This window comes from Parambassis ranga, chromosome 17 (genome assembly GCF_900634625.1).
Source record: "Parambassis ranga chromosome 17, fParRan2.1, whole genome shotgun sequence".
Classification (NCBI taxonomy): domain Eukaryota; kingdom Metazoa; phylum Chordata; class Actinopteri; family Ambassidae; genus Parambassis; species Parambassis ranga.
The window spans coordinates 13580003-13606024 of NC_041037.1; the positions used below are offsets into that span (position 1 = coordinate 13580003).

Sequence of the window (26022 nt, forward strand, 5' to 3'; positions counted from 1 at the left end):
TCTAATGTGGTTCAGTGGACACGTGCTGCTCAGTATTTGCCTAAGAGTAACACAGAATCTCAGGCAAACAAACGAACAACACAGCCTCGCCTCTCTGTTGAAATGTTACATAAAACAGACACTGCCAAACTCTGACCATTCCTTCATCATAAGACAGAGCAGCTGCAGGCCTTCAAGGATTACACGTCACTCATGGTGCAAAAACAAAGCAGACTGATTTGTGAAAAACTCCAAACAGAGAAAAGAAAGCAAAGCTCTACCTGACTGACACCTCTGTTGTTCTTTGCCCGTCTTCATTAGAAGCTTTTGTGTGTTTGGGCTGTCAGATGCATTTTGTTCTTCTGTAATGAAGTTTCTTTATATATTTACATATAAACTTCTTTACTTCAATACAAACCTTCTAAAGTATGAGTCAGGAGCAATTCTTGATTTTCCTGTTAATTAACTTTAGAGGCGTAATGAGCTGAGGGCTGATTAACCCTGTGCTGGGACAATATCCGGAATTCACCACACAGGAGGAGGGTCTGTGGGGCCATAAATACATATACAGAGTGGCCCCTTTCAGTGCAGTGTGTGAAAGCGCCATCTTTAAATCACTAAGACACGTCCTGCGTGGAATGCCATGTGAGCGCGGAGCTGGGCGCTGACCTTGGTGCTGAAGTTTGGGATTTATGACCGATCTGCAGCAGAAGGGTCTGTGAGCATTTTACATTGGGGTCATGTTTGTTTACAAAACAAATACTTTTTCTTTTTTTGGCGTGAATATTTTATTAACACTTTAACTATGAGCAAATAAAATAAAAGACGCGAGACTGCCTTTGTGAAACTATAAGTGCGGTTATTATTATTTTATGAGGTTTTTCTACTGAATGACAGCTGTTGGCATTTGGCTGCTGGTTTCGGTGAGCTGATTCCACGGGCATTTCACTCCTGAGTTTAACACGTGGAGACTAATGAAAAGTGTTGAATATTGACTCTGTGATCCTGGGAAACCTGCTCCACCGCTCTCACAACCTGTACGTCACTCTCCTGACATCAGCGCACAGCTTAAATACCCGCAACACCGAGCGGTGTCAAACACAAACAGGCAAAGCTTAGAAGCTGAACAGAACGCCCACTTCAGTGCGCTCCACTCTCTGTGACTGGAGACGAGGTATCTCAGGATATACGCGTTTGTTTTTGAGTGGTGCTCCTTATTTCCAGAGCAGGTTTTCTTAACGTCACAGTACTGGCCCCTGAGCGCTGGCCCTCGTTCATTGTTTTTAATAATGATCAACGACACCGGGCTGGACACGAATGTTTCTGAGCCGCTGCCGCTTCTTCTTCTCAGTTCGAACCACAGTGCGTTTCCTGCGCTCCGGCTGGAGTCCAAGTCTTTGGTCATTTCAGCCACGATGTTCGCCGTGGGAGTCCTAGGAAACCTCATCGCCATAATCGTGCTGTGTGTCTCTAAAAAGGAACAGAAAGAAACCACGTTCTACACTCTGGTCTGCGGGATGGCCATCACGGACCTGCTGGGGACGTGCTTCACCAGTCCGGTGGTGATCGCCACATATGTGGCCAACCGCTGGCCTGGAGGAACGCTGCTCTGCCACTTCTTCTCCTTCTCCATGCTGTTCTTCGGGTCAGCCGGCATGTCCATCCTGTGCGCCATGGCTGTGGAGCGATACTTGGCCATAAACCATGCGTATTTCTACTCCCGGTACATTGACAGAACCATGGCGCGCTTTGCGCTTCTTGTCGCCTACCTGGCCAGCATTGTGCTGTGTATTATGCCCAGTTTTGGCTTCGGACGGCATGTTAGGCACTTCCCTGGGACTTGGTGCTTCTTGGACTGGAGGGCGATGGATCCACTCGGAGCCTGCTACTCCTTTCTGTATGGCGGCGTCATGCTGGTGCTGATCGCAGTGACAGTTTTGTGTAACTTGGCGGTGTGCAGGTCGCTGGTGGGCATGAAACAGAAAACAGGAATAGTCAGGACTGAGTTGTGTGAGCTTGGAGGGTCACGACGCCGCTTCCCCCGGCTGCAATCGGTCACCTCTGCTGCGGAGATCCAAATGTTCTGGCTTCTGGTCTTCATGACCATCGTATTCCTGGTCTGCTCCATCCCGTTAGTGGTAAGGACAACTTGTATCTTTCTTGTATTATATTCGCGCTAGCTGTGTGCCAATGCAATTAGTCACTGCTATTACAATGATGTAATATTTTAACATTTGTTTCCCTCAGGTGCGCATCTTTGTTAATCAGCTTTATGACCCAGCCTACATTTCTGCTGGAGGGAAGCCTGATTACCCAAGCGACCTGTTGGCGATCCGCTTTGCCTCATTCAACCCCATACTAGACCCCTGGGTGTACATTCTGTGTCGGAAAAACCTGCTGCTAAAAGGCTGCGAGAAGCTAAAGATGACAGTTACCCGTGTTAAAGATGGTCGCGGAGACAACATTGGCTGGGCAGAGGGTCGAAACTCTCCCCCGTCTTTAAACAGCAACGACACCAGTTACGCATCTTTACGCACAGCTAGCTACAAGAACGACATAGAACACCAAGTGTCCAAATCTTTCTCAGACTTCGCCCTGAGGCAGGCGTGGGAGTACGACACCGTCACATGCAACTTTCACCCGTTCAGCGTCGAATCGACGGCGATCCACGGCTGTGAAGAGGAGGGGACCGCTCATTCCACACAGGACACAGACTCGAAGGCTTCTCCGGGTCGCAGCGCGTCACCGCTGCTCTCCGCGCACGTCAGAAGAGTGGACATTGTGACCTGCACGTTCAGCACGCCAAGCTCGTGTCAGTCAGAGAAATGTCTCTGATGGAGACACCGACCTCTGCGGAGCTGCATCAGATGTGATATGAACCACCAAAGAACCAGATCCAGTGCTTGAATAACATCTGTTGTGACTTCAGTGTTTAATTGCTCAGCAGGTTGAGGAACGTGTGGTAGTGACTTTGGGGATTTTTGAAGGAGCAGGGCATTACCAGTGCAGTCATTACACACACTATGAGTTTTGTAACATAAAAAAAAACAAAAAAAACAAAGGTTTATTTTGACCAGTGGCTGTAAGTGTTTGTATACTTTTGGTGAACAACCTGGGCATTAGATAAACTGCGCTTACAATTTCCAGCCATGGAAATGTAGATTTTATCATACCCTATGGGTGCATTGAAAAAAGTGAATCATTCTAGGATTCTGATGAATGTGCGCCAGTTAAATACCTGTTTAACTATTAAGTGTTACACTGTACCTCTGTGTGTGAGCTGTGTGCGTGTTTTTTTTTTTTTAAATCAAGCTGCTAATTTTTCTTGTGCCATTGAACAGTGTTGCATGATGCAGGGTAAACAGAACTTTGGCATTTTATATATTTATATCGCACATTTGCATATGTTTTAATAACTGCAGTCAAAAAAAGCCAACATGAACATTTCAGAAAAAAAACTCTGTAATCTGTATGAGCTGAAGTGTCTTATGAATGTATTGACGGCAAATAAAAAATTACAAAAATGAAAAATGGATGAGCTTTAAATATTAAAGAAGAGCGGATAAAACGTTGACTGTGGACGTAAGAACCAAAGTTTTCTCTTTTTTATTTTGACCCAGCAGGTGGCGCTGGAGCATAAGTGTAGGATGAAAGAGGGTAGTGGTCACACCAGGAGTGGTTATGTAGAGCCTGATTAATACCAGATAACAAGACTTAAACAGTAAAAAAAAGCTTTATTCCCACGGAGGATAATACCATACAAAAATAAAGGAACTTTAATAACAATAATAATAATGAGAAATCAATTAATGTTATGGTCTTGCAGTATAAAAGCTCCGTTTAATAGCACATTTCAGATTTGGTGGTTTCAAATACTGGATAACAAAAATAGAGGTTATTCAAATTCAAGAGGGTGAGGTGCTCTTTATCAAAAATATTTATTAATGATGGCTTTGTTTCAGATGTCTGTTAGTCAGGAATGAATAGGAAGTGGGAGTCTCATGTTAACCAGCTGATTCTGCATGGAGGTCAAAGTGAAGACCGGCATCTGGAAAAGATGATAAATGGATGCGAGCAGACTTAGGTGTCAACATGAAATCTTGGCAATAAATAGTTATATATCAACACTATAGAGTTCATAAAAAAACAGCTCTCATATGAAGCCATAATAAATAAATAATTTATCCCAAATAAATACATTTTACTTTTACACAGTAATACATGAAGATGCATGGCATCCATTTGGCTGAGTTCACCTGAACGTAGATAAGATATGAATGTATTGTCCCTGTTTGTTTGTGGAAGAAAACTTAATGTGTGAAGTTTTGGATCTTTGTAATGTTTCTTTTTTTATATCTGTTAAACGTCAGTCTTCAGATCTCGCACATATAAAACCACAATGAGTCTCTTCTTGGAGTAATAACCAGTCTTAAATATGTTGCATTAGTTAAAACACTCGTTGATGACTCAATAAATTCAGACCAGGATTCTGTGATGACCTCTCTGGTTTCCACCTCGGCCCTTTATCGTCCAGCTGCACCCAGCCCACTTCCTCTTTTACAGGAAACCCACCACAGGAGGCAAACAAGTGGCCCCTATCACTTCCTCTGCTGTGTGTGTGTGTGTGAGGCAGCGCCCCCCTCTGGCCTTCCTGCACACAGCGTCCTCCCTGTGCCTTGTGACACCTCTCTGTTCAGGATGGGTGACATCATTCCTCATCACCTTCTCCTTCCTTCATCCCTGTCTTCAGCCCATACACATGCAGCTGGCAGCAGACAATGACTGGATGGTTCGCCATGTGGTCTGGGCGTCCATGAAGGAAACCGGTTCGTACCGGTCAGGCCTGCAGCAGGGGTGGTTGCTGACCTTTCGGGCAGTTCGCCGAGGCAGTGAGCCATTCTCCAGCAGCGTCTTTAGCGCCAGGTCATAGTTTGTTCGTGAAGACTGGCAGGAGCCCACACAAAACTTGAAGAGCACAATCTCATCTGAGTCAAAGCCCAGTCCGAGGTCCCGTACCTTCATCTCTCTCTTCTCCACCCGGCAGTCCCTGCTGCTCTGCTTCGGGTGCTTGTTTTTACCTTTACCTTTTCCCTTTCCCGTGTCTTCCTCTTCCTCCTTTTCTTTCTTCTTCTTCTTTTTCTTTTTCTTTGGTGATCCCTTGGGTTGAGGCTCCGTGGGGTCAGATGAGCGTGGAGAGCGACCCACCCAGCGGCTACTGTGATGGTCAACCACCTCATCAATTACAAAAGGGTCTGAAATCAAAAAGAAAGAAGAGCAAAAAAGAGGTTTTGACATTTTAACTTCCATAACTCATGTGACTGAGACCCACAGCAGATGCTGCAGGCTCAGGCCCCTTCTCATTGGAATATACTGCCTGCTGTTCTATAAATTATTAAAGAGCTTCATACCATATAAAGCATGCCAAGTAGAGTAAGGGTCAGTGTCATCTTCCTGCTCCTTGTCCTCCACCACCTCTGGCAGCGTCACAGGAAGCTCTCTCTCCTCCTGACCTCCCAGCAGGCTCACAGCATGGCCCGTCTCTGATCCCACACCAGCAGCACCGGCTTTCATGTGAGCTCCTTCCACTAGAGGCAGTAGAGAGACCAGAACCCACAGCAGCACCTAGGAACACAGAGGACATGTGAGTGGACAAAAGGACATCTGAGGGTCGTTTGGTAGAAGTTAGAAAAATAAATAATGGGTTGACGCCGTGGTGCAGTTATCAGTAAGGTTTGAATATGAATAGACGGTTCTATCATTTAATGTCTTTTAAGATCTGTTTATACATATGCTTTTTGTTCTGTTTCCAGGCACACCACTGTGCTGAGGGAAGTTGGTGAAGACCACAAAATCGGTCCATTTTTGTCAAGCTGTCTTCACCAGCTTCTCTCAGCATGGCGGTGTGGCTGGAAACAGAACAGATAAAGCAGCAAGAAAGAACCAAAAACATGAAAGTGATTCAGCTCAAAACACGGCGCTGTCAGGAGACATGATAAGTCTCTGTGGGTTTGTTGCTACAAGCAACATCTTTTACAGGACACACTCCTTAAATAAAAAAAGGTTTGTTTCATAATGTCTCCACACACAGCCACAATGATTTAGTCATTTTATTTATGATATTTTCCTTGTTATACAGCCAAGCATGTTTATGGCCCCTGTCTTAAAGTCTTCATTGGAGGCCGAGTCAAGCAGCTGCTCATATTCACCTTCCTAAGGTGTAGCCTCAACAAGCATGCTTAATTATAAATAAACTAGCAGTTCATATGTATTAACAAAACCTCAAGGTTCACAATCAGTTTAACTGAATAAATCTGATAAGGAAGATGAGATGATATTTACAGAGCTCATAAAACACGTAGCTCTCTGAAAACCCTTCAAAAGAGCAACAGCCGTGTTTTGTCTTAAGCCTATTTCATCAAAAGGGATCTCACTTACTGAAGTCAAATAACCCCACTTTCCTCCCGCCCAGGATCAAGCTCTGTCCGCTGGCTTACACTTTGCGAAAGCTTCAGTGCTGACAGGACTTCATGAAAAGCTCGGCTCTAAGCCATGAGGGGATGGATTTCATTAACCATTTATATCTACACATAACTCATCAAATGCTTTATAGTGGTGCAGGCTTATTTGCAGGGATGGAGATTTCATATAAATAGAATAAGAGATGACGTGACAGAAAAGGTAGAAAAAGCAGAAGATAAAGTGAGGTTTCGGTGCCCTCGTGCTGCATGCTGACAAACCTTGGCCTTTGCTGACATTACTGTAATCTTCTGTCTATCCTTCCTCCGAACTCTGCATCTGGTCCCACCTGGAGAGAAACAGAAAGAGAGGAATGTAAGAAAGGAACAAGGCTTCACTCTGTCAGCTTCCCTCCACCCAGAACTCCCTTTGAAAAGGCTAACATAAACTAAAGGCACAACATGCGGGCAATATGATGTCTATACATTCACAATTGTCCAGATACTGTAAAACAAACAGCCCCGCGGGGCCCTGAACGACCCGGGGTGTCACATAAATCACGTCCTCAATGCATGAGGCCAGTGTTTTCGTTGCTGCTTCAGTAATATTGCAGTGTTTGCTGCCAGCTAGTGTGGCTAGTGTTGGCTTGTCTGTTCATACATCCATGCAAACAGCGCCAGTCCAACAACAAAAGGCAGCATCTGCGATATACTTGACAAAGGCATTCTTCAGGGTTGCTCCTGTGGCAGAGGCACAAGCAAGGGGAACCAGGCATAGCGGGAGCACTTCGCGGAGGTCCCAGACAAAAACCACAGAGATGCAGGACAGGTGATAAGAAGTGTCACGGTGCAGATGTTTATATATAGTACGTGCAGTGTGGTGCAATGCGCTGGCTGTGGAGTGGTTACAAGTCCCGATGTGGCCCCACACAAGTGCAACTGAGCACAGGTCAGAGCATCTTGTATTCCAAACAAACGCAGCACCCTGTGCTTGTAGGTGGTTCTTCTTTATTCTAAATTAGTTATACAAAAATGTGTTGTCATGAAGTAGGTAAAAAATGTATTTAAACGTCTTTACAGGGTCTCCTATCGCAGGCCAAATGCATAAAAGACAACACCTCTCTCCACTCCACACATGCTCAGTGCACAGGCTCACTGACACACACCTTCCTCTTTTCTCAAAGCCAGCAATTTAAAAGACACATTGTACTGAGCTGCTCCTCAAAGTCAGCATCTGTGCTGGGTTTCCAGTGCACACACATCTGCTGTCCTTTCAGAGAGTGGCCTAGTGGATGGAAATTGGTGCATACATGGACCTCCATGGTGACCCTCTGAATCCTTGCAGACACGTGCATCCTGTAGACACTCGTGGAGTCAGCCAGGCTGTTTGTTTGACTATACAACTGAAGAAATCCAGCAGGGAGATGCTGAGGCTTCAGCCAGCGGGCACCATCTAGAAACTGAGCAGCTGAGAGTAAGCAGTGACTAGAAAGCTTTCAAAAATCATTCTGTTTGTCAATTTCAGTACAGGCTGTAGATGATGAACATGGCTGCTTATCCTGACAGAACCGGTGCCTTTGCAATGCAGGAATGTTTTACCACTCATTTGGAATAAGATGAGCTGCAGACCTTCCTTAAGATCTCAAAGATCAATTTGAGAGAACAGCCAAGACCAACAGAACATGGCAGAAGACCACTGAGGGTAAGTTCTGTTAAATAATGGATTAATTAATTATTATTATTATTATTTTCAGAAGTTTGCCTCCAAAGATCAAACACATCTTCAAAATGATCACCATTGAACCATTGAATTTTTTTAACCTCCAACAACTTTGAAACCACATCTATCATCTCTAAGAGGTTTTGTATGATTTGGCGCTGAACTAGAGCAACACTGCACACCCACTGCAACTATTTTAGCATGTACTGTTTGTGGCTTTAAAGATCTCGGCGATATGTTGCTGCACTGTGTTTATTTAACAGTTGAAAACAATCCCGGCAGTTCTGTCTGTGCAATGAGATGGAAGACTGACAAAAGGTTACGGATCACAGGTCTCGATAAAACCTGTTGATGCATTGATGCAATCCTGCCGGCTGCAGCTGTGGTGATCCAGTCCAGGCAGAGTGAGGTTACACACGCTGAGGGGACGAGGAGAAACAAACTGAGCATAATTTAGACAGGCAGACAGACTACACGCCATCGCTGCAACCTAAAACCCATCTGTTTGGACTCCTCGGCTCTGATTTAAAACCTCACAGCAGTATGCAGTGGGGCAGAGAGCTGCAGATCCTCACCGGGTCTCCTGAGAGGTGCCATTCTGAGTCCCTAATGCCACAGCTGGGAGTGTTTAGCCTTTTTTAGATCAACTAGCTGGGAGTCTACATGGGCCTGTCTGCTGGTTCATTTCAGCCCGGCACTCTGGAGCTGTTTACAGCTGGACGCCTCCAGCCTTTTCGGAGATGAGGTGGGTGGGGGAGTAAAGGGGTGGAGAGAGGGAGTGGGACACTAGTCCTGAAGAGCTCCAGACTGACACAAGCCTGCTGATGATGTGTGTGTGTGTGTGTATAGTTTCAGATCCAACACTGTCCATGTGTGTGTTTCTATGTGTGTTTAGAAAGCAAAGCATGTGTTTCTTCCTTGTTGGGCTGATTAAAGCCTTTCTGTTTGTCCATCAGGCTGCATGTCTGCAGCAGGGAGAGCGGAGCTCTTGTCACCTTCCATTTACACTGTTGGTCTGCGCTTGTTCACAGTCAGTTAAGTGGGTAAGCCCTCCAGAAGCAAATACAACCCATAAAGCAAGAGGCAGTCACTTTATGTGGTGTGCACTGCTAGTTCAAATAGTAAATGCTTAAAGAGGATGGACTTTGTTGTATGGAGTTAAAGCTCAGGAAATCAGCTCTAACGTGAGCAGCAAGCAAATTTAACACTAAATATGATGTAAGAGGAAAGCATTACACCAGTGTTGTTGTTTTATTATATAAAAGTAAACCAAATAAATATGAGGTTTCTGTGGGGGAAGCATTGCACTCCAGCCAGTTCAGACCAGCTGGGGGTCATACATGGTATCATGGAATTAGGAAGTCTGACATTAAGGTTGTACAATATATACAGTGAAGCCTTGTTCTTGTTTTGGGAGCTAAACTGCAAGACTGTTTAAAAAATCACTTCTTTGTTAAGACAGAAAACAGGGCAACAGAAGATCAATGTGTTTGTGATCAGTGATTTGTGTGCCTACTGTGCACTGTTCCATCCTCAGACCTGAGCGTTGCCCACAGAGCCTCCACACACCTCTCACCTTGTTAAAGAAAAAGAGCTCGGAGCTATCTGGTGTTTCACCTCCCTGTAAAAGCCTATAACTTCTGTGATAATGAGCTACTATTAGAGACGAGCTCTGTTCTGCCGTGTGCGCGTGCACAAAAATGTTCTGACCTGCAGCTTTAACCTGTCACTACCGTGGTGCCTGATTGCAGCAGCAAGGAGAAAAACAAGAGTACAGTAAATCACTGCTGGCTCAATAAAAGACACCTGCAGTGTAAGAGGAGATGCAGGGGAGAGACGCTGAACACCAGGAGAGCCGCCTGATCACTACCAGACACACAGAGACCTGGGGAGGTCCTTCAAACGTAGCATGATGATATCACCTTGTGCCCCAATGCTCTGCATACCCAGAGCAAAGTAAGAACTGCTTGTTTAACTTTATTTTTTGCAGTTAAATATCAGTCTACTGTGTTTTTATATATCTAAGTCTGCATATAGTGTGAGTGAATAGTCTAAAAGTAGCCTTCTGAGACAAATGTGGGATTATTATTAAATAGACTTTAATATGATGTCCAGGAGTCATGCTGTCCTGAACGTTCTATTGATTTTCACCTCCTTCATCTGCTTCTCATTTCCATTCTCCTGATTTAAAGCTTCATACACACTAAATGTATTTTTCCTCTTGTTAAGTGGGTTTTCTTCTTCCCTTTACGACTAAACCAATTTCACTCTTCAGCAGTTTAACGACAGCATGTCCTAACTATGCGAGGCTGCTGGGAAGTCAAAGCAGAAAAAGCTGGAGGAGGAGCAAAAACGAGAATGACATAATAATAATAATAAAGTAAAAAAAAACGATAAGAGTAAGGAGAGTTAAAAATAGAGAATGGGTTATTGTTCAGAGGAAATGAGAAAAAGATAATTAAACTATTGAATGAGATAAGTCTAAAAGCAGAGATAATGCTGAACACAGGGAGGCCAGGGAATGACAGAATAAGAGCGCAGACTGAAGCCCAGTCAGCCTGTAATCCCATAATCCCTGGCAGGCAGGCAGGATGTAATTGCTCGTTAGTGCCAGTTTCCACTCTGAGGCCTGTCAGTGCTGGAAAACCACAGAGCGCCGCCAAAATGAGAAACAGATAGCAGGTCCCATGCCTCGGTTCAGATAGGTAGGGCCCCAACTCAACCCAATCCCCTCACCTCCCCATGTGTGCTCACACACACACACAGTCTGTATGTGTTGATCTTTTTTTTCTTGTAATCTTTTCTCCACCACAGAAACATGAGATACATCCAATTTTTTTGTTAATTTCTGACACCCAACTACCCACACCCACAACCACACAGAGTCTGGCTCACACACAGGGAGGGGGGGGGGGGGCACGTTCATCAAAGGTGTGGACACTACAGCGCCCGGAGGAAGATGGTGAGGAGAGGAGTGAACCTGTATGACCTCACCCCTCTGCGCGTTTCTCCCACCAGGTGGTTTTATTAACAGACTGACAACACATGAGCCTGTAGGTGTCTGCGAGAGTTTCAGACAGTGAAGAAGGATGGAGGGAGATGCAGGGAGGAAGAATAATCTGTCAGCAGCAGGGTCACTGACTGTGAAGAACATGAGCCGGCTTGGCTTTAATTCCAAACCTCTCGGGAAACAGCAGCAATCAGTGCAGCCTGCATGACAGGTGCTATTCCATAACTGTATAGTAGTGAAGCAATTTTCCAGTGTGTTAAGTTTATATATAAAAAAATCGTTTTTCTAGGTTTTAGACTGAAAACACAGTAGAATCCCTTTTAGGGTTTTCTTTGCTTGGTGAATACTGATGCGCTGCTTTAATGAACATTTTCCATCAGTAATTGAGGTGTAATGTGAAAGGAGGTTGTTTCCTTTCATCCGGCTTGTTTTTTAGCCACAACAGGAAGCTGATCTTAGTGAAAAGGCTCCAATAAACACATTCTATGCTGCCAGCTCACACCTGAACAGAACACAAGGGAACATTTAGTGGTTAAAGGTTCAAAAAAGGTGGTCAGAATCTAATGTGTCAATGTGTCTGCTGGATGTGTGCAACATAGGAGCATTTTAGCTCTATGTGCAACCTGGGCTACATTAGAGGTACCTATTAGAGGTGAACCTATTGGTCACATAATGGTAAACGTGAGTGATAAGTGATTTATTCTCAGACCCTGCAGCTTTCTTTCCACACTAAAGAGAGGAGCTGAGAGTGTAATAATGCTTCAGTGGGATAAATGAAGCACATTCAGTGGAGAACAATGCGTTTGAAGTGTAACGGTTCTGGATTAACACCCTCACACGTTTAGGTTTGGTTGCCAAGAAAAGTTATTGCAGGTCATGAAAGCACCATTGGGATCAATGGGTCACAACAAGCACGATAAAATGTTTTTTTCTTGAGTCATAAAAGTGTCATCCAAGACCAGCGTGTTAACCTCGAGATGCAGCCATGACGTCTTCATAACAACAGACAGACAGAGAGCTGTCAGTGTCTTACCAGCTGAATATAAACATGTGCATCCTCTCAGCTGAAACAGGACACACTGGTGGTTCTTTATGCAAATCCTCTTCATTCTTACATTCCTAACCGATCTCTACAGGTTTGTCATTTGTCATGACAAAGGTAGCTTGTTGTTCTTGTGGTGGGTTCCCTGCCAAAGCCTGCCCGTATCTCTGACTTCACTTTCAGCTGTCTGTCAGTTACATTTAATTAGAAGAAAAATGGGACAACCCCTTATTGAATTGGTTCATAGTCAACAACTAACTTGCCATAATTCATTCATCCTTTATGTGTAAAGAAAAAATGACAAATGGTTTTGTGGTGCAGCAGAAATCAAAAGATCATTTGTCTGAATAGGATTAGCTAACTGGAATCACACAGTGTCATTGCCAAAGATGATCAGACAGATAATCTTAAGGGTTTTAACAAATTTTTCAAACCACACTGTTTGACATTAAAATAAAATGAACATTTGAATTTAGCTACAACAGTTGTGTTTCTGCACATTTGGATGTCAAGGCACTTATGTCACCTAATACAGTCACGGTAGCACCAGTTGCAATAATAACAATTATAGGTTACAGTGTAATATGGATGAAAGACAAAAAATAAATTAAATGTTTTTTTCCTTTCGAGACACACTTCAAAGTTACAAACACACAAGACACTTTGAGTTTCTCAGTACAGCCGACAAGTGCAGTGGGCCTGCTGAGATTTTCCTCTACTACACTTCTCAAGACAAGATTACATGTGCAGGGTCACCGGAAAGTTTAGCTAATGTGCAGTTACGACTAATTACCCACATAGTAACCCACAATGCAACAGACGTGTAAGCATCTTGTGACCTGATCAGGTAAATTAGATGGGACACCATCATCCTCCACACAGAGCCTCCTTTTCCCATGAGCACCGAGATGAAGACAGCCTCCTGATGCGACACATCTGTGTCCTCAGCGTCTCGCTCCCCTTCACTTTGCTTCTCACTAAGGCTGCTTCCCAGTGTCCCTGACCCTAATAACCCAAATTCCTGCCTGATTAAGTTGGTTTTAAAAGGAAGCCACACAGAGAGCGGTTGGTTGAGCCTCACCTTAAATGGGAACACATTGTAGCTATGTTGGAGCGATGATGGGAGGGTAGGATTTCACTTTCCGGTGTTTGTAAGGATGGCAGCGCTTAAAAGGCCGCAGAGGGAGAGAGAGAGGAAGATGAAGAGATAGAAAACACACGTGTTTAACACACAAAACAATTTTCTGTCAAACGCTGTGAAAACTCATATTACCACGAAAACTGAGTTTACAAAACCCCCTCTCACATAACCCCCGGCCTCACAACCTTTTCTTGCTCCCATCTTTTGTTGTTTTTTTTCTCCAAATTATTGAATTCAACACTGAGTTTGAGAGTAGCACTCAGAATAGCAGTGACACACATACACACACACGCTGGTCATTATTAGTGTGTCTTGAGGTCTGGGTGAACCAGCGCTCTCCAAAGTGTTTCCGTGTCACCCGCTCGTGCCCCAGACAGGCTGGGTTTAATGACCTGGCCTGATAGTTCAAAGCAGCCCTTAGACGCCATGATTAATGAATCTGACCCCCTAATTTCAGAAGAATACAGCTTATTGTATCAAAAAGCGCTCCCACAGACACAAACACTGTGCTGAGCTAGTTAACATTCTTCTGTATTTTGAGAAAAAAAAAGTTGTTTTAAGGAGGGAGATCTTATGATAAGGACAGGAGTTAGCTTTATGTTTCATCAGCGGCTCCAAAAGTATTAAGTGCTGCTTTGTTCTAAATAATTTAAGCTGTTTGAACCTGAAGACGTCAAAGTGCTCGACATCAACAAAACAGTTCAAGATCACAGAAAGAAATTATTCCCACTGCGTACTTACACGAGATTGTCCAACGCCACAAAAAGCAGGGACCCAGAAAACAGAAGTAGCATGGGAAGCATTTGTCTGTAGGAATACATCTAACAAATTGAAATTCCTTTTTGTCAGATCATGCCTCCTTCAATTTGCCCTGAAGGAATCACTGTGGTTCACTGCATACTCTAAGCACTTCCAGATTGAAGTTGCCCTGTGGCACTTCAGGTTGCATAATCAATCTCTCTCACTGCACTCTCTCCATTAGTGCTGGGACAAAAAAAAAAGAAAAAAAAAGAGTAACATTACACACGGACGCTGAGACACAGCTGAAGACAAGGCTCCCCGCACGGAGCACACATCCATCTTTCACTGACAGACTTCCATTAATTTGAAAAGACTGTGCCCTACTTTAATGGCTGCATGTTACACTGCAGTGCTGCTGTGGACCCAGCAAAATGATTTCATGTGTTGCTGGTAGATCTGAAGTCTGTCACTGTGTTTAATGAAGCTTTTTATCTGCCTGATAAAATGTTGTCTGTCAGTCATTACATTTAACCCTTGCATTTAAGTCCCTTAAGCTTTCTGTATGCAGAACAAATATGCTTATATTAGACTAATGATGGAGTGTGAGCGTGAATGGTTGTTTGTCTGCATGTCGCCCTGCGATGGACTGGTCCAGGGTGTACCCCGCCTCTCACCTGTAGATAGCTGGGGTAGGCTCCAGCCCCCCCCCCCCAACTAAACTAAAACTAACTAGAACTAAACTAGAACTAAAACACCAGAAAGTGATCACTGTTGTGCTGTGTCTGTTTATGTTTCACTGCCTAAAACAACTTTAAAATGTTCATCATTTGGCTTTGGTACAAGGTGATAGCGCCACACGTCAACGTGGTTCCTCAAACTGCAGTTCCTCCCCCAGCCACTGGAGGCCGGTTCCACAAGCAGGCCAGTCGTATTAAAATGTCCAACCTGACGTGAAGATGTTGACAGCCTATATAATGACAAGATGGTTCGGTTTTCCATCACAATTGGAGTAATGTTTATACATCATGTTTAATTATTTTAACGCACACAAATATGCATGATAAAGGGATTTGAATGACAGGCGGGTGCTGCAGGTGACGAGCTGCTCGTCCAATTGCACTCCAGGTGCAGTCAGGCCCTGCTGCGCTGGCAGTGTAGCTTCAAAACAAAGACCTGACACCACAGAAGGTTTGTCCATCATTCAGTCTACAGGCCGCATGTTGTTTGTTAAGACAATTACATACAGCAACACGTTTATTGTTAAATAAATGAAAATAAATAAATACAGTATTATGCTGTTAATCTGCAGCGTGGCACTAACTGTTGTTCAATTGTTCAATTGTTGAAATGGTGAAGAGGGAGAAGCAGCTGCTGTGAATGTACTCATGAGCTTGGTATGTGATTTATTTTTGGAAGGTTGGAGGGCTAAAATTTCATATTAAGGAATATTTTCTTTATACAGATCAGGCTGCTGAATTCTGAGCTAAATGAATGGCTTGAACATTTAGCCAACTTGGTACTTTTTTTAATCACTCAAAAACAAAAAGGTTTTGCCCGAGAGGCCCGAACAACTTTGATCAGATAACAAACAGATTACAAGCAGACACTGAAGAGAAGAAACAAAGAGCGGCAACTCAGAATCAGCCAAAAAAAACAAAACATTTATTCACTTGGTATTTTGTTTTTTCCACACTTCTCCCTGGCAATCAGGTGAAGTAAAAGTTGCAAGAGAGATTCGTTTTCCTCTATACAATTAAGAGTTTGATCCCTGGTATGTCTCAGAGTATTACAATAAATGCATACAAATATTATCCATATATATTTGGAGTATGAGGCTCTGCATCAGACTTGTCTCTGTGGATCTGACTAACAACACAGGACAGCATCAGAGCAGGAAAGAGTTAAACCCATAACACCAACAAACAGCACGCTAGCTCTCGTAAAGCCACACGCTAGTTAAAACAATCCAGACCACACATCAGCAGGCTGCTGTTAAAGAGAACACGCCAGCCCCGCCGTACCTGACCCTCGACTGGGCCGCTGACCCCCTGACCTCTGACCGGAGGAAGTGAAAGCTGTGGCGGCGTGACGGGGGAGTGTGAGATGCCTGAAGTGAGGGCAACACTCTCATGTTCAGCCTGAGAACAAACTGAAGATTTCCAAACACCTCCAGAAAAGAAAAACACGGCTGTTTCACGACATGTTTTCACACTTTTTACAGACATTTATTGAAGGACGCCTGCTGGGGACGTGCAACATGTCTCACGTGATGCCAAAGCTTTCAGACACGCAGAGATTCAACAAGTGCAGAGACGCAGAGAAGAGATGAGGAAAGAAGATAAGGCATCAGCTTCAATGGGAGTCCGCCTCGAGAGGACTTCCCCCCTCTAACTGAGCCTCATGTGTGTGACATTGTATGTACATGACTGTGTGAGTCAGCAGGTCATTGAGTCAGTGAATGAGTATGAAAGCTCATGAGTCAGTGACACATCATGTAGTTTCTTTTACGTCTTGACAGTTTGGGATGGAAAGTTCAGCAAGCTGAGACTGATATGAGAAGAAATGTGTTTACATCTGAAGACTTCATCTGGCCCAGATCCCCTCAGACACATGTGCAGCTGTGTGTGTGTGTGTGTATGTGTGTGTCCAACACTTTGATATTTAGATTTGCAGCCCACCACAGAAGAGGGTCACACTGGAGGACTTCCTGACTGGCCACTGTTTCCTCCTCATCCATAAGAACACACACTCTCACAGAGTCAGACCCACTGTGATTTAAATGTCTCCACAGTCCTCACTCCCCTTCTCGCACCTTGTAAACACTTCAGACCATAAATCATAAAACTTCACTTCATAAACCACAGAGAACAAGCGCTTCCACCATCCAAATCCCAGCCTGCAATTCACAAATACACCATCAATAAGTCTGAGGAGCCCAAAGCAGCTGGCAGGTGCGTGCGGGCACGAAAAGCCGCTGGACTGAAAAGAGATCAAACAATCTTTTCAGTGTTGTCACAGCAAACATGAAGACAAGAGGCCCGCTGTCACGGCGACATAAAGATACGGGGCACCATTACACTGCATGGCTATGACACACAGACTTAAATCACTGCACATATAACTTTACAGATTCCGAGTGGCGCCTTACCCGCTGTCCTGCGCGCAGCCTGCTCCAAGCGCGCACGGCACAGGGTCGGAGAGGCGCTTCCTCCCGGCTGGGTGCAGCTCATGTTTGTGGTTATCCATGCGCCGCGCCGATGTGTCATGTTGTTTAACGTGTTGTCACGGCTTGCCAGAGTTCAGAGCAGACTGTCTCCACCGAAGCTGAAGCAAACATGAAGGATCCATCTAAAAGCGGCTCAGCTTCAACACCAGAGGCGCCTCCTCCTCCTCCTCTTTAGTACGCAGCCAAAATCTTTTTTTTCTCTGGCCGGTGTCCTGTCACGGCTTCTTGCAGAGTCCCAGCGCCTTGAAAAGGGAACAGAGAGAAGCCAGTGAGCACAGACCTGCGCCTTTAAGCCATTCATTAAGTCTGATTTAAAGTTCGCGCGCTGATCTGACGGATTTTACGTTTTTAAAAGTGATCTGCGTGAACTGTATGCATTTCTACTCCTGCCCTGTTGGAAGACACTTGTTTTTGGAGACAAGTATACTCCTTCTGAAAATAAGAAAGGCTATTTTTAAAATAGGTGCTTGAAGAAAATAGTATTTTAAGGCGAAATACAAGGCATTTTGCAGACAGTTAAAACTATCCAGGGCGAGGAAAACAAACTTTACAGCTAACTGGGTACAGCAGACATAAAATCTAATTAGGTAGGAGTTTGTTTGTGGTGACATAAACAATCCAACACACACACACACAGACACACACAGAGCAGGACAGTCAAACAGTCAGAAGTGTAAAGAATGTTTGTTTCAATCTGCTATTTGTACCGTCTCTGCTGACTCACTTCCAACCATCGCTTCATGAAATGAAGCCAGTTTTTCAGGCACGGCTCCCCTCTGCTTACCTCCAGTAACCTGTCCGGTCTTGTCTCCAAACAGCTCCTATAGTTAATGAGTAAATAACACGTGAAATATTCTCACAATATGATTTGAGTCTCTTTTTTTAGGTAAATCAAGGTCGATTAAAGTCCGAGAAGAGACTGCGCAGCCAGGAAACCACAGGGAAGTCCTCACTTTCTGCTTCTTTTGTGTTTCAGTCTGTTTTTAAATTTGTTGTTGTTTTATATTTGAAGGTCAAACCGAAAAAACGCCGCGCTGACGCTCCAAATATCTTTTAAGTCCGTGCGTCACGCCTTTACGCAGCTGCTGTCCGCATCTGAAAGCGCGTCTCTTGTTTTGTTTTTAAATCAAAGAAAAACTCTTTCCTTGGACTCTGGGATCCAGTTATCAGAGACCATGTCTACTTCTCAGGAGTCTACTACAACAATGTCCACAATGCCCCACAGGACTGGAGGCTAAAAAAACGCGCCACTCCGCCTGTCAGAGACTTTGTGAAACCGCTGTGAGCTTTCTTCCCCATCCACATGTCTCAGATGTCTTTTTGTTCCTGCGCTGCGAGCAGTGAGGGAGGGGGGAGAGGGGAGTGATTGTCACACAGGATGGTCATGGAGCGCTCCTGGAAAAGCGTTCCAGTGGAAGAATCCGGCAACACACATCTGTCCTTCAGTGTTTACACTCCCAGTCTGATAAATGTCGAGTGCTTCATTTTATTCCACTCGGAGGCGCACACGCAGGCAGTGAGCGTGGACAGACTGTGCAGGGATGGACTGTGGGGGTTTCATTTAGGGTGCAGGTAGGAGCAGTACACACCCCTCACACAGGAGGAACTGAAAGACATTGAAACACTTTGTAGTCCTGTATCTCTTGCAGTGAATATTCCCCTTGGGGCCTGTGGGTTCCCGGGCCTGTAGTTGTGCAGCATTTCCATGCACACATACATGACTGAATGCACCCACCTGTCAGAAGTGAATCTGTGTGCACACAGACACACATTTGTCCTGCCCTGGCCTCTGTAGCAGACTGCTACACCTGCTGTCAAACCTGACAAAGTAAGTGTAACACGCCACAGACCCCCAGATCACTGCACCACAAACCAAGCACCTCTCTCCACCCAACAAGTTTGTCACCACCACACTCCACCCTACCCACCCACCCACCCATCGTCACACGGAAAGGCCCTGGAGCTGAGGCACTCCCTGCAGGGCAAACACTGAGGCCTGCTCAGCACAAAGGCTGGGTAAACAGCTCCTTATACTTTCCTCTACCGGACCCACTCTGTGCAGAGGCAGAGACAAATGCTGGGAGGATCCCTGGTCTCTGCCACTGTACTATTAATAGTAGCAACCAACAAGGCAACAATGCACACAGCTGAGTTGTCTGACATGCAGGAATGTCCCATCAGATAATAAGGATGAGCTCAATAACAAGAAAGAGGGATACAGACCTGCTAGCATCACAGAAACCTGTAATATTTCTGACAGAACGCGTGCCTCTTTTACTCCTTCAACATTATCTAACTCATTCAATTTAACAAATGTGTAAACAAGACATGAATTTAGCAGGTGGCAGAGTTTCAGCAGAGGCCACCACACATTTCAGAAGTGTGTCTACATCATCCGTCATGTCGGTGATGGTGATGAACGTGTTCGGCATTGTTAAAGGGATTTGCTGCATGCCACTGTTTGTACACCCACAGTTAAACCCCATGCAAGCAAAACACACACACACACACATATATCCTTAGTGCACAAATGTGTGTGTGCACACACAGGATTACAGTCATCCTCTCTGGCAAACGGCAAGAATTTCACTGGAGAATTCTTCATTTTAACCCAAAGATAAGGGCTTTTGTGATGTATGCAGTCCCTTTAGGATGTGTACAATGGTTCCCATGGATACCGCATGCAAGTCTGGTTTTCTGGTGCAAGTTGAGGACCGGATGGGAGAAAGAGTGGGTGGTTTGGATTTTGGGTGGTGATGCTGGAGGGAGAAAAGAGAGAACAGAGCGGCTGTGCTCCTCCAGATGTGATGTGAAGGAGAGTTAAAGGGTGTTTCTGTATTTCCTCTAAGGCTTCTCTGGTTTCTTGTGGAGGCCCAGGTCACTGCCTGTCCTATCCCTGTCTCTGTCTGCTGCTTTGTGCTCTCTCCATCCAAAGGTGACCTTCTTTTCTTGGACCTCTTCCAACTTCTAAGTTTGTGTTTTCACTTTTTAGGTGGGAACTCCCCTCATCTAGCACACTGCCAAAAGACCCCAGGCCAAATGTGTAAAACAAAGCCAAAAACTGTGGGACAAAGTCAGGCTGCAACTCCAAGAGCAAAACTCCTTAACAACATGTTTCAACATTAGCTTAACAAGCAAATTTAGCACAGATCTGCTCCATCAGAGCATTATTTAAAGCTGCATTGCCACAGGCGTCCTCCAGATTTGTTGTATCATTGTTCATACAAACAAATCATAAAGCAAAGCGTCCACATATGGCTTAATTAGGATAATGTGTGGCTGAATGGGGGGTGAGAAGAGTAAGCAGTGAAGAAGTGACAGTCATAAGCAGTGGTGCAGTTTTGGAACATCACACTGCCTTCAGTCTTATCTCCAAGGACGTGCAGATGAAATCATCAACTGGAAAGTTAAAACAACAAACTTACAACAAAACTCTGCAGGTGAAACTTGTGATTGAGTTACATTTATAAACTACAGGTGAATGAGTGACAGTTTTTGTCTTCTTTGTTCAAGGTTTTGCAAACTGCGCTCTGCCAAAAGTTGTATAAAAACATATTTGCACCGTCTCCTCCTCATACCTCACCCGAAAGGCCACGTCTGACAGCTCCTGACTTGCTTCTTGTTTCCATCTCTGGAGTGCAAAGAAACAAACACTGAAGGTATGTATGGCCTTCTGTTATTTTGCCATTTAAAACTGTCTATGTAAAATTCAACAGTAGCTCTATATAAAGAAGAAACACTGTACTCAGTTCCCATCTGTGTTACAGGAGCAGGACCAGCCTGTAGGTGTGTCATGATCACACAGACAAAGGTAAACTGACAGAATGTGGGACACGGTGCGTTGAAGGGAATGTTGTTTTCCCTCATCTCAGCTGACCCAGCATTAAGTAAACAGAAGAGAAAAATCGGGTGTCTGAATGGGTGTTTTCTCTCCCTTTTCCAACTCTTTTTACGAGGAGTTTAAATTTCAGGTCCGGAGGTCATGGCCTCTCCGTTCCAACCCTTCTGAGAGGAGGTGGGGCGGGGAAACCTGTCGCTGAGAATAAAAGGCCCGCCGGCTGAGGAGGTGCAGGCGTGCTCATACCCCCGTTTGCCGTACGAACAGGAACGACCGCCTCCAGCCAGCCGGTCAGCCAGCTGCCTCGGGGAGATCTCCCAGGTGGCAAATATTCTCCTGCTGCAGCGAGCAAGGATTCAATCCCACCCTGCGGAGGTCAGGAAATCTTGTCGAGTCAGAGTAGCCAGGGCTCGATGGTTATGGTGACCGGTGAGGCGTGACTTTGCCGGGGCTGAAAACTTTCTGCCACCCCATTAACAGCAGGATGGGACGGTCCAAAGGTGCTTTTAAGGGCCCTCAGCGTCTCGTCCCCTTTCACCTCGAACCAGCACCAACACAGTTCAGCCCAACAGCTGGCTGGCTCACTCTCGCTCATTCTCAGCAATACTCCTCTGCTTTATGATGATGATGGGAGGCGCTGACTTTGTGAGAGCTGCAGCTGAATGGTCCAATGTGTGTTTATTGTGTGTGCAACAAGACTCAGATGAGTCCCTTGTGGTTTTTCCAGTGAAACACGATCCACAGAAGTATTGTGCAGGTGAAAAGAAAGAAACACACAACACAGAGATGGGAACAGACCACAGAAAAGAAAGAAGTGAGAATCAGAGGGGGACGTGGAGTGGGACAGACATAAACACACCAGAGAAAAGGAGAGTACATTAGAGAGGAAGTCAAGTCGATGGAGGATTGAAAAATGATTTCCCCTGGCACTGCAGGTTGGAGATACAGTACAGAGCAACAGAGGAAATCCCCGTCTCCACTCCGCTCCATCCCATTCCTTCATCTGTCCTGGGCTTCCTGCAGTTTGTAACCCCTGAAACACACTGACACTGACGTTACACCACATGATGAAGCCTCCGACACTGTAAGCATCCTGAAGGCCTCACAGTCTGCAGAGATATTCAAGCTGTCACACTGTGACAACAGCAAGAATAAAAGGTAACGTAGACTAAATACATCAAAAATATTTACTATAACAAAGTGTACAGATATATGCATACACAACCAGACACCATAAAAAAGGCTTGACAGAATCAACATGCACAGGCAAACATCCATTACAAATGTATTTATTGAGTTGCAGAAAGCCTTTTATAACTATATATAAAAAAAAATAGTAACACTTGTAATCACTTTGACCTCCCCGTGACACTGATATGATGAAACAAAATTCGAAAATACATTCTGCTTTATAATGAACGGGTTGGTAGAAGAGGCGATTTGGGTCCAATCCATTTGAACTCCTCCAGCATTTGTTACAAAGAAAGAAAAACAAAGAAGAAATGGGCTCGCTTAGAAACTCAGTTAGAAATCTGCTGGTGGGTTGGTGTGTTTTAGCCAACAGAGAATGATTGTTTACACTATTAGCAAATGCAGGATTGTATTTGAAGGAGTGGCATTAGCAAGTCAAATGAAAATATTTCAGTGGGGTATTCAGTGATGTTTTAAAAATGTATGGAAGTTTAATTTGTTGGCTTAAACATACAAAAGCACCAGCACAGGGCTTCAAGTCCCCCCCCCCCCCCCACTACATGTACACATACATGAAATGGATCCCAAATAATCACAGAGCTGAGGAGCGACCTGTCCAGACACTTGGGAGCTGAGCGGACATACTGCGTCAGTTGCTGTCACTTTTCTACGGCACACCCCTCGCTACAGTTTCCAGGTGATGAGGTGTAAGGCACTGAGAGTGCCTCATGATGATGATAGTGCAATGGTCAGCTGTTCCCTGTACCTTTGCTCGTTGTGAACAAAAAGATAAATAAACGCCACACAGGGCCCAAAAAACCCTGTGCTCCTTCAGAACCAGTGGAACTGTTCTGAAAAGGCCTGGTCAAGAAAACAAACATTTGATGGAACAGTGTAACGAGAGCAGCATACTGATAGAAAATAATGGAAGGGAACATACTGTGTATGTGTGTACAGTAAATATGCACTTCTAAAGAAGTAACCACTAACTCTGAAATCAATACCCTGCTTTGGTGAGCAGTACTAAAAATGCACCAGTACACGATATAAAGCTGATTATCACATTCATATGATAACATAACAAGCAGATGTGACATTCTTACTGTTTTTTTTTCTTAAGGAAGATAAAGGAGAATCAAAATGTTTGTGTAATAACACTTCCTTCATTCAAATACTGAAAAGCACGGAGCAGAATGAGAGTGCTCGATTAGTAATATTGATTTAGGATTGACCATGTCATGGTTTTGGGGGCTTTGCTGTTGATTTCACTTTTCTATCGTAGTTATTTTTGTCTTCCTTCCTGACTTGTTTGGTTGCTCCACCCCTGCAGTGTCTCTGCCTGTTTGTCTGTAGCCTACTCCTACTAAAAAGAAGCAGCATACACACACTTTAACACTGGAAACCCAACAGTCAATATGACAAGGAACAGAGGAACTAGTGGAGGATATATATATAAATATATATATATATATAAGATAAGCTGATGGCCTGGTGCAAGTGGTGGAAAAAATAAAATAATTCCCACAAAGTGTTAAAGTTTGTGTTACTCCCAGAACACACATAACATCAACGTGAAGCACAGAAATAAAGGGTTGCAGACATTCAACATTAAGCCAATTTAAACAGATTCAGGCAAAAACGGAAACACCATCTTTGAGGAAGCACATGGTGAAATGCTAAACTCTAAAACACAAATGCAAACTTTTGTTTGAAACGGAATGCAGGCCCGCCTGTGACCAAAATGTTGGGACTTTGTAACAAAATAAATAATTAAAATTAACCTAAAAACAAAATATATAGATATATATATAGAGAGATTTTCTACAATCCAAGATTTCACCATTTACTGAAATACAAGAAATTTTGCAGCAACAGAAGGTTGGAAAAGGGACAGTAACAGTCTGTAACCCCTGATCTGGGCAGAGGTATGACACCTCGCTGAGTGTCTCTGATGAAGACAGTACCATGACATGAACAAAGGGAGATGCAGTAACAGAAATCTACCTCAGGACACCCGCCAAAACTGGTTAACTTAAAAAATATCCTAAAAAATCTAAATTAAATCTAAAATTATTTAGTGACCAGAATAATTCAAATTAAATTTACTCTGTTTCCTTTCATTTTTAGTGTAGAAAATTGTTTTTCTACAGACTAAAGCTGTAGAATAGGAACAGGGCTAGTGTTGTTTCGACCTAAGAGACTACTGATTATCACATCCTAAGGTCAGCGATGGAACTTTTGCAGAGACACTGACCTGGTGCTGGTCATTGTGTGATCCTGTGGAATGTGACAGATATCCATTTAAGTCCTGAACTACAGCTTTAAAACAAGCAGATTTAGGTTTAGATCTTCACTGACGTTAATGATACTGTCTCTAAGTAATGCCAGCCTTTGTGGCAGGTGGCCCTCACTTGTCATCTGGTTTGGCAAGCATCATTTCTGGACCTGGGACAGAGCTAAAGAATAGATGAAATGACAAACGACAGGTGAAGGATGGGGTCAGGGAGCTGCTGCAGCTTCTTACAAAGCACGATAGAAATCTTTGATATTTACATTGAGAAAAGTGAATACATTCAGGCAGCAAAAGGAGAGGTGGACGTCCTCTCCCCTGTACGAGGTACGTTTGGCACTACTAATACTCAGCCCATCCTCACACACACTGTTAACAGTCCAGTTCCATCCCTTTGCTGTCTGTCTCTTCCATCAGATTAACCAGCAAGCTGATCTAACCCCTGACTCGTGTTGGGTCACCTCTGCTCTTTCTATTCATCCATGTGATGCTCAGGGGTTTGAAGTGGTACACGCTAAAGGCCAGGGGAGTTTTTGTGTGACTGAACCAGGTAGATCCAGCACTCCCCAGGCCCATCCCCCCACCCCCGCTGCAATCAGCAGAAGTCTTTGGTTCAGAAGGCACGTGTGTGCGTCTCTCCACAGAAACCTCCTGTGTTTTTTTCTATAATCTTGAATATAACAACACCGGCAGTGTGCAGGCCACCCGGATTCTTTTCCTCCACGGGTCAGTCCATTCCCCAGTCCATTCCTGTTTTACAGTCATTTTGGGAATGGCAGAAGGAGACTGTAGGTGGGTGCAAACTCAGATACCATTGGTCAGGTCTGTGATGACATTGGCTTTCACCAGCTTGCGAAGGAACTCCTTTTCCTTGGATATGTTGTGCGTCCAAGACTGAGAGAAAATCAGAGGAAATAACAAATTCAGACTGTGGAAGCACCTTTTATAAAAACATTTCTACATGTTTTTTTTCATATTCCCAGCATCTATGCAACTGGATTTTCAAGTGTGCAAACATATGTGTTAAGCCATGCTGGGTCAGTTTTCCTCCATGCTGTGCTGGAAGAAGTCAGTCCAGCAGGCCAACATGTAACCAGATCCTGTAGTTCCTGTGTGGTGCCTTTGGATGAAGAGACGAATGAATGGCCAGGCAGCAAATAAAGAAGGCAAAGGATGGAGGAAGAAACATACAAGAGGGAATAGGAGGGGAACAGGGTCGAGCTACAGTAGGCTGGGCTGTTTAAGGCTCTCCTACAGGCATTAGGGTCTGTCTGGGTCAAAACTCCTACCACTACACTGACCTCAGAGAACAATAAGCTACAGTTTTACTGGAAATTAACATAGGAGCTGAGCTCACCCTACTCAAGTCAAACATCTGGTGGAAAATTG

At 44.4% G+C, this 26022-nt stretch overlaps 3 protein-coding genes across 7 annotated transcripts in view; 1 reads left to right on the forward strand and 2 right to left on the reverse strand.

Moving 5' to 3' along the window:
- Positions 1-1268: 1268 nt before the first annotated feature.
- On the forward strand, positions 1269-2814 carry ptger4c (prostaglandin E receptor 4 (subtype EP4) c). Its single transcript, XM_028428639.1, has 2 exons — positions 1269-2117; positions 2227-2814. Exons 1-2 carry the CDS (start codon positions 1269-1271, stop codon positions 2812-2814), a joined length of 1437 nt encoding a protein of 478 aa, XP_028284440.1.
- Positions 2815-4216: 1402 nt separating this feature from the next.
- artnb (artemin b) lies at positions 4217-18162 on the reverse strand. The gene is made up of 5 exons (XM_028428633.1): positions 18099-18162; positions 17237-17556; positions 6717-6784; positions 5388-5601; positions 4217-5231 (listed from the first exon to the last, which is right to left on the reverse strand). The coding sequence occupies exons 2-5, from the start codon at positions 17352-17354 to the stop codon at positions 4726-4728; spliced, it is 906 nt and encodes a 301-aa protein (XP_028284434.1). The 5' UTR covers positions 17355-17556; positions 18099-18162; the 3' UTR covers positions 4217-4725.
- A 4263-nt stretch (positions 18163-22425) lies between these two features.
- Positions 22426-26022, reverse strand: part of st3gal3b (ST3 beta-galactoside alpha-2,3-sialyltransferase 3b) — a 40000-nt gene continuing 36403 nt past the window's right edge. For all 5 annotated transcript variants that reach the window (XM_028428612.1, XM_028428611.1, XM_028428608.1 and 2 more), the window contains one exon: positions 22426-25527. In XM_028428612.1, coding sequence (XP_028284413.1) covers positions 25438-25527 — 90 coding nt within the window. In that variant the 3' untranslated portion in view covers positions 22426-25437. The remainder of the gene's footprint in view (positions 25528-26022) is intronic.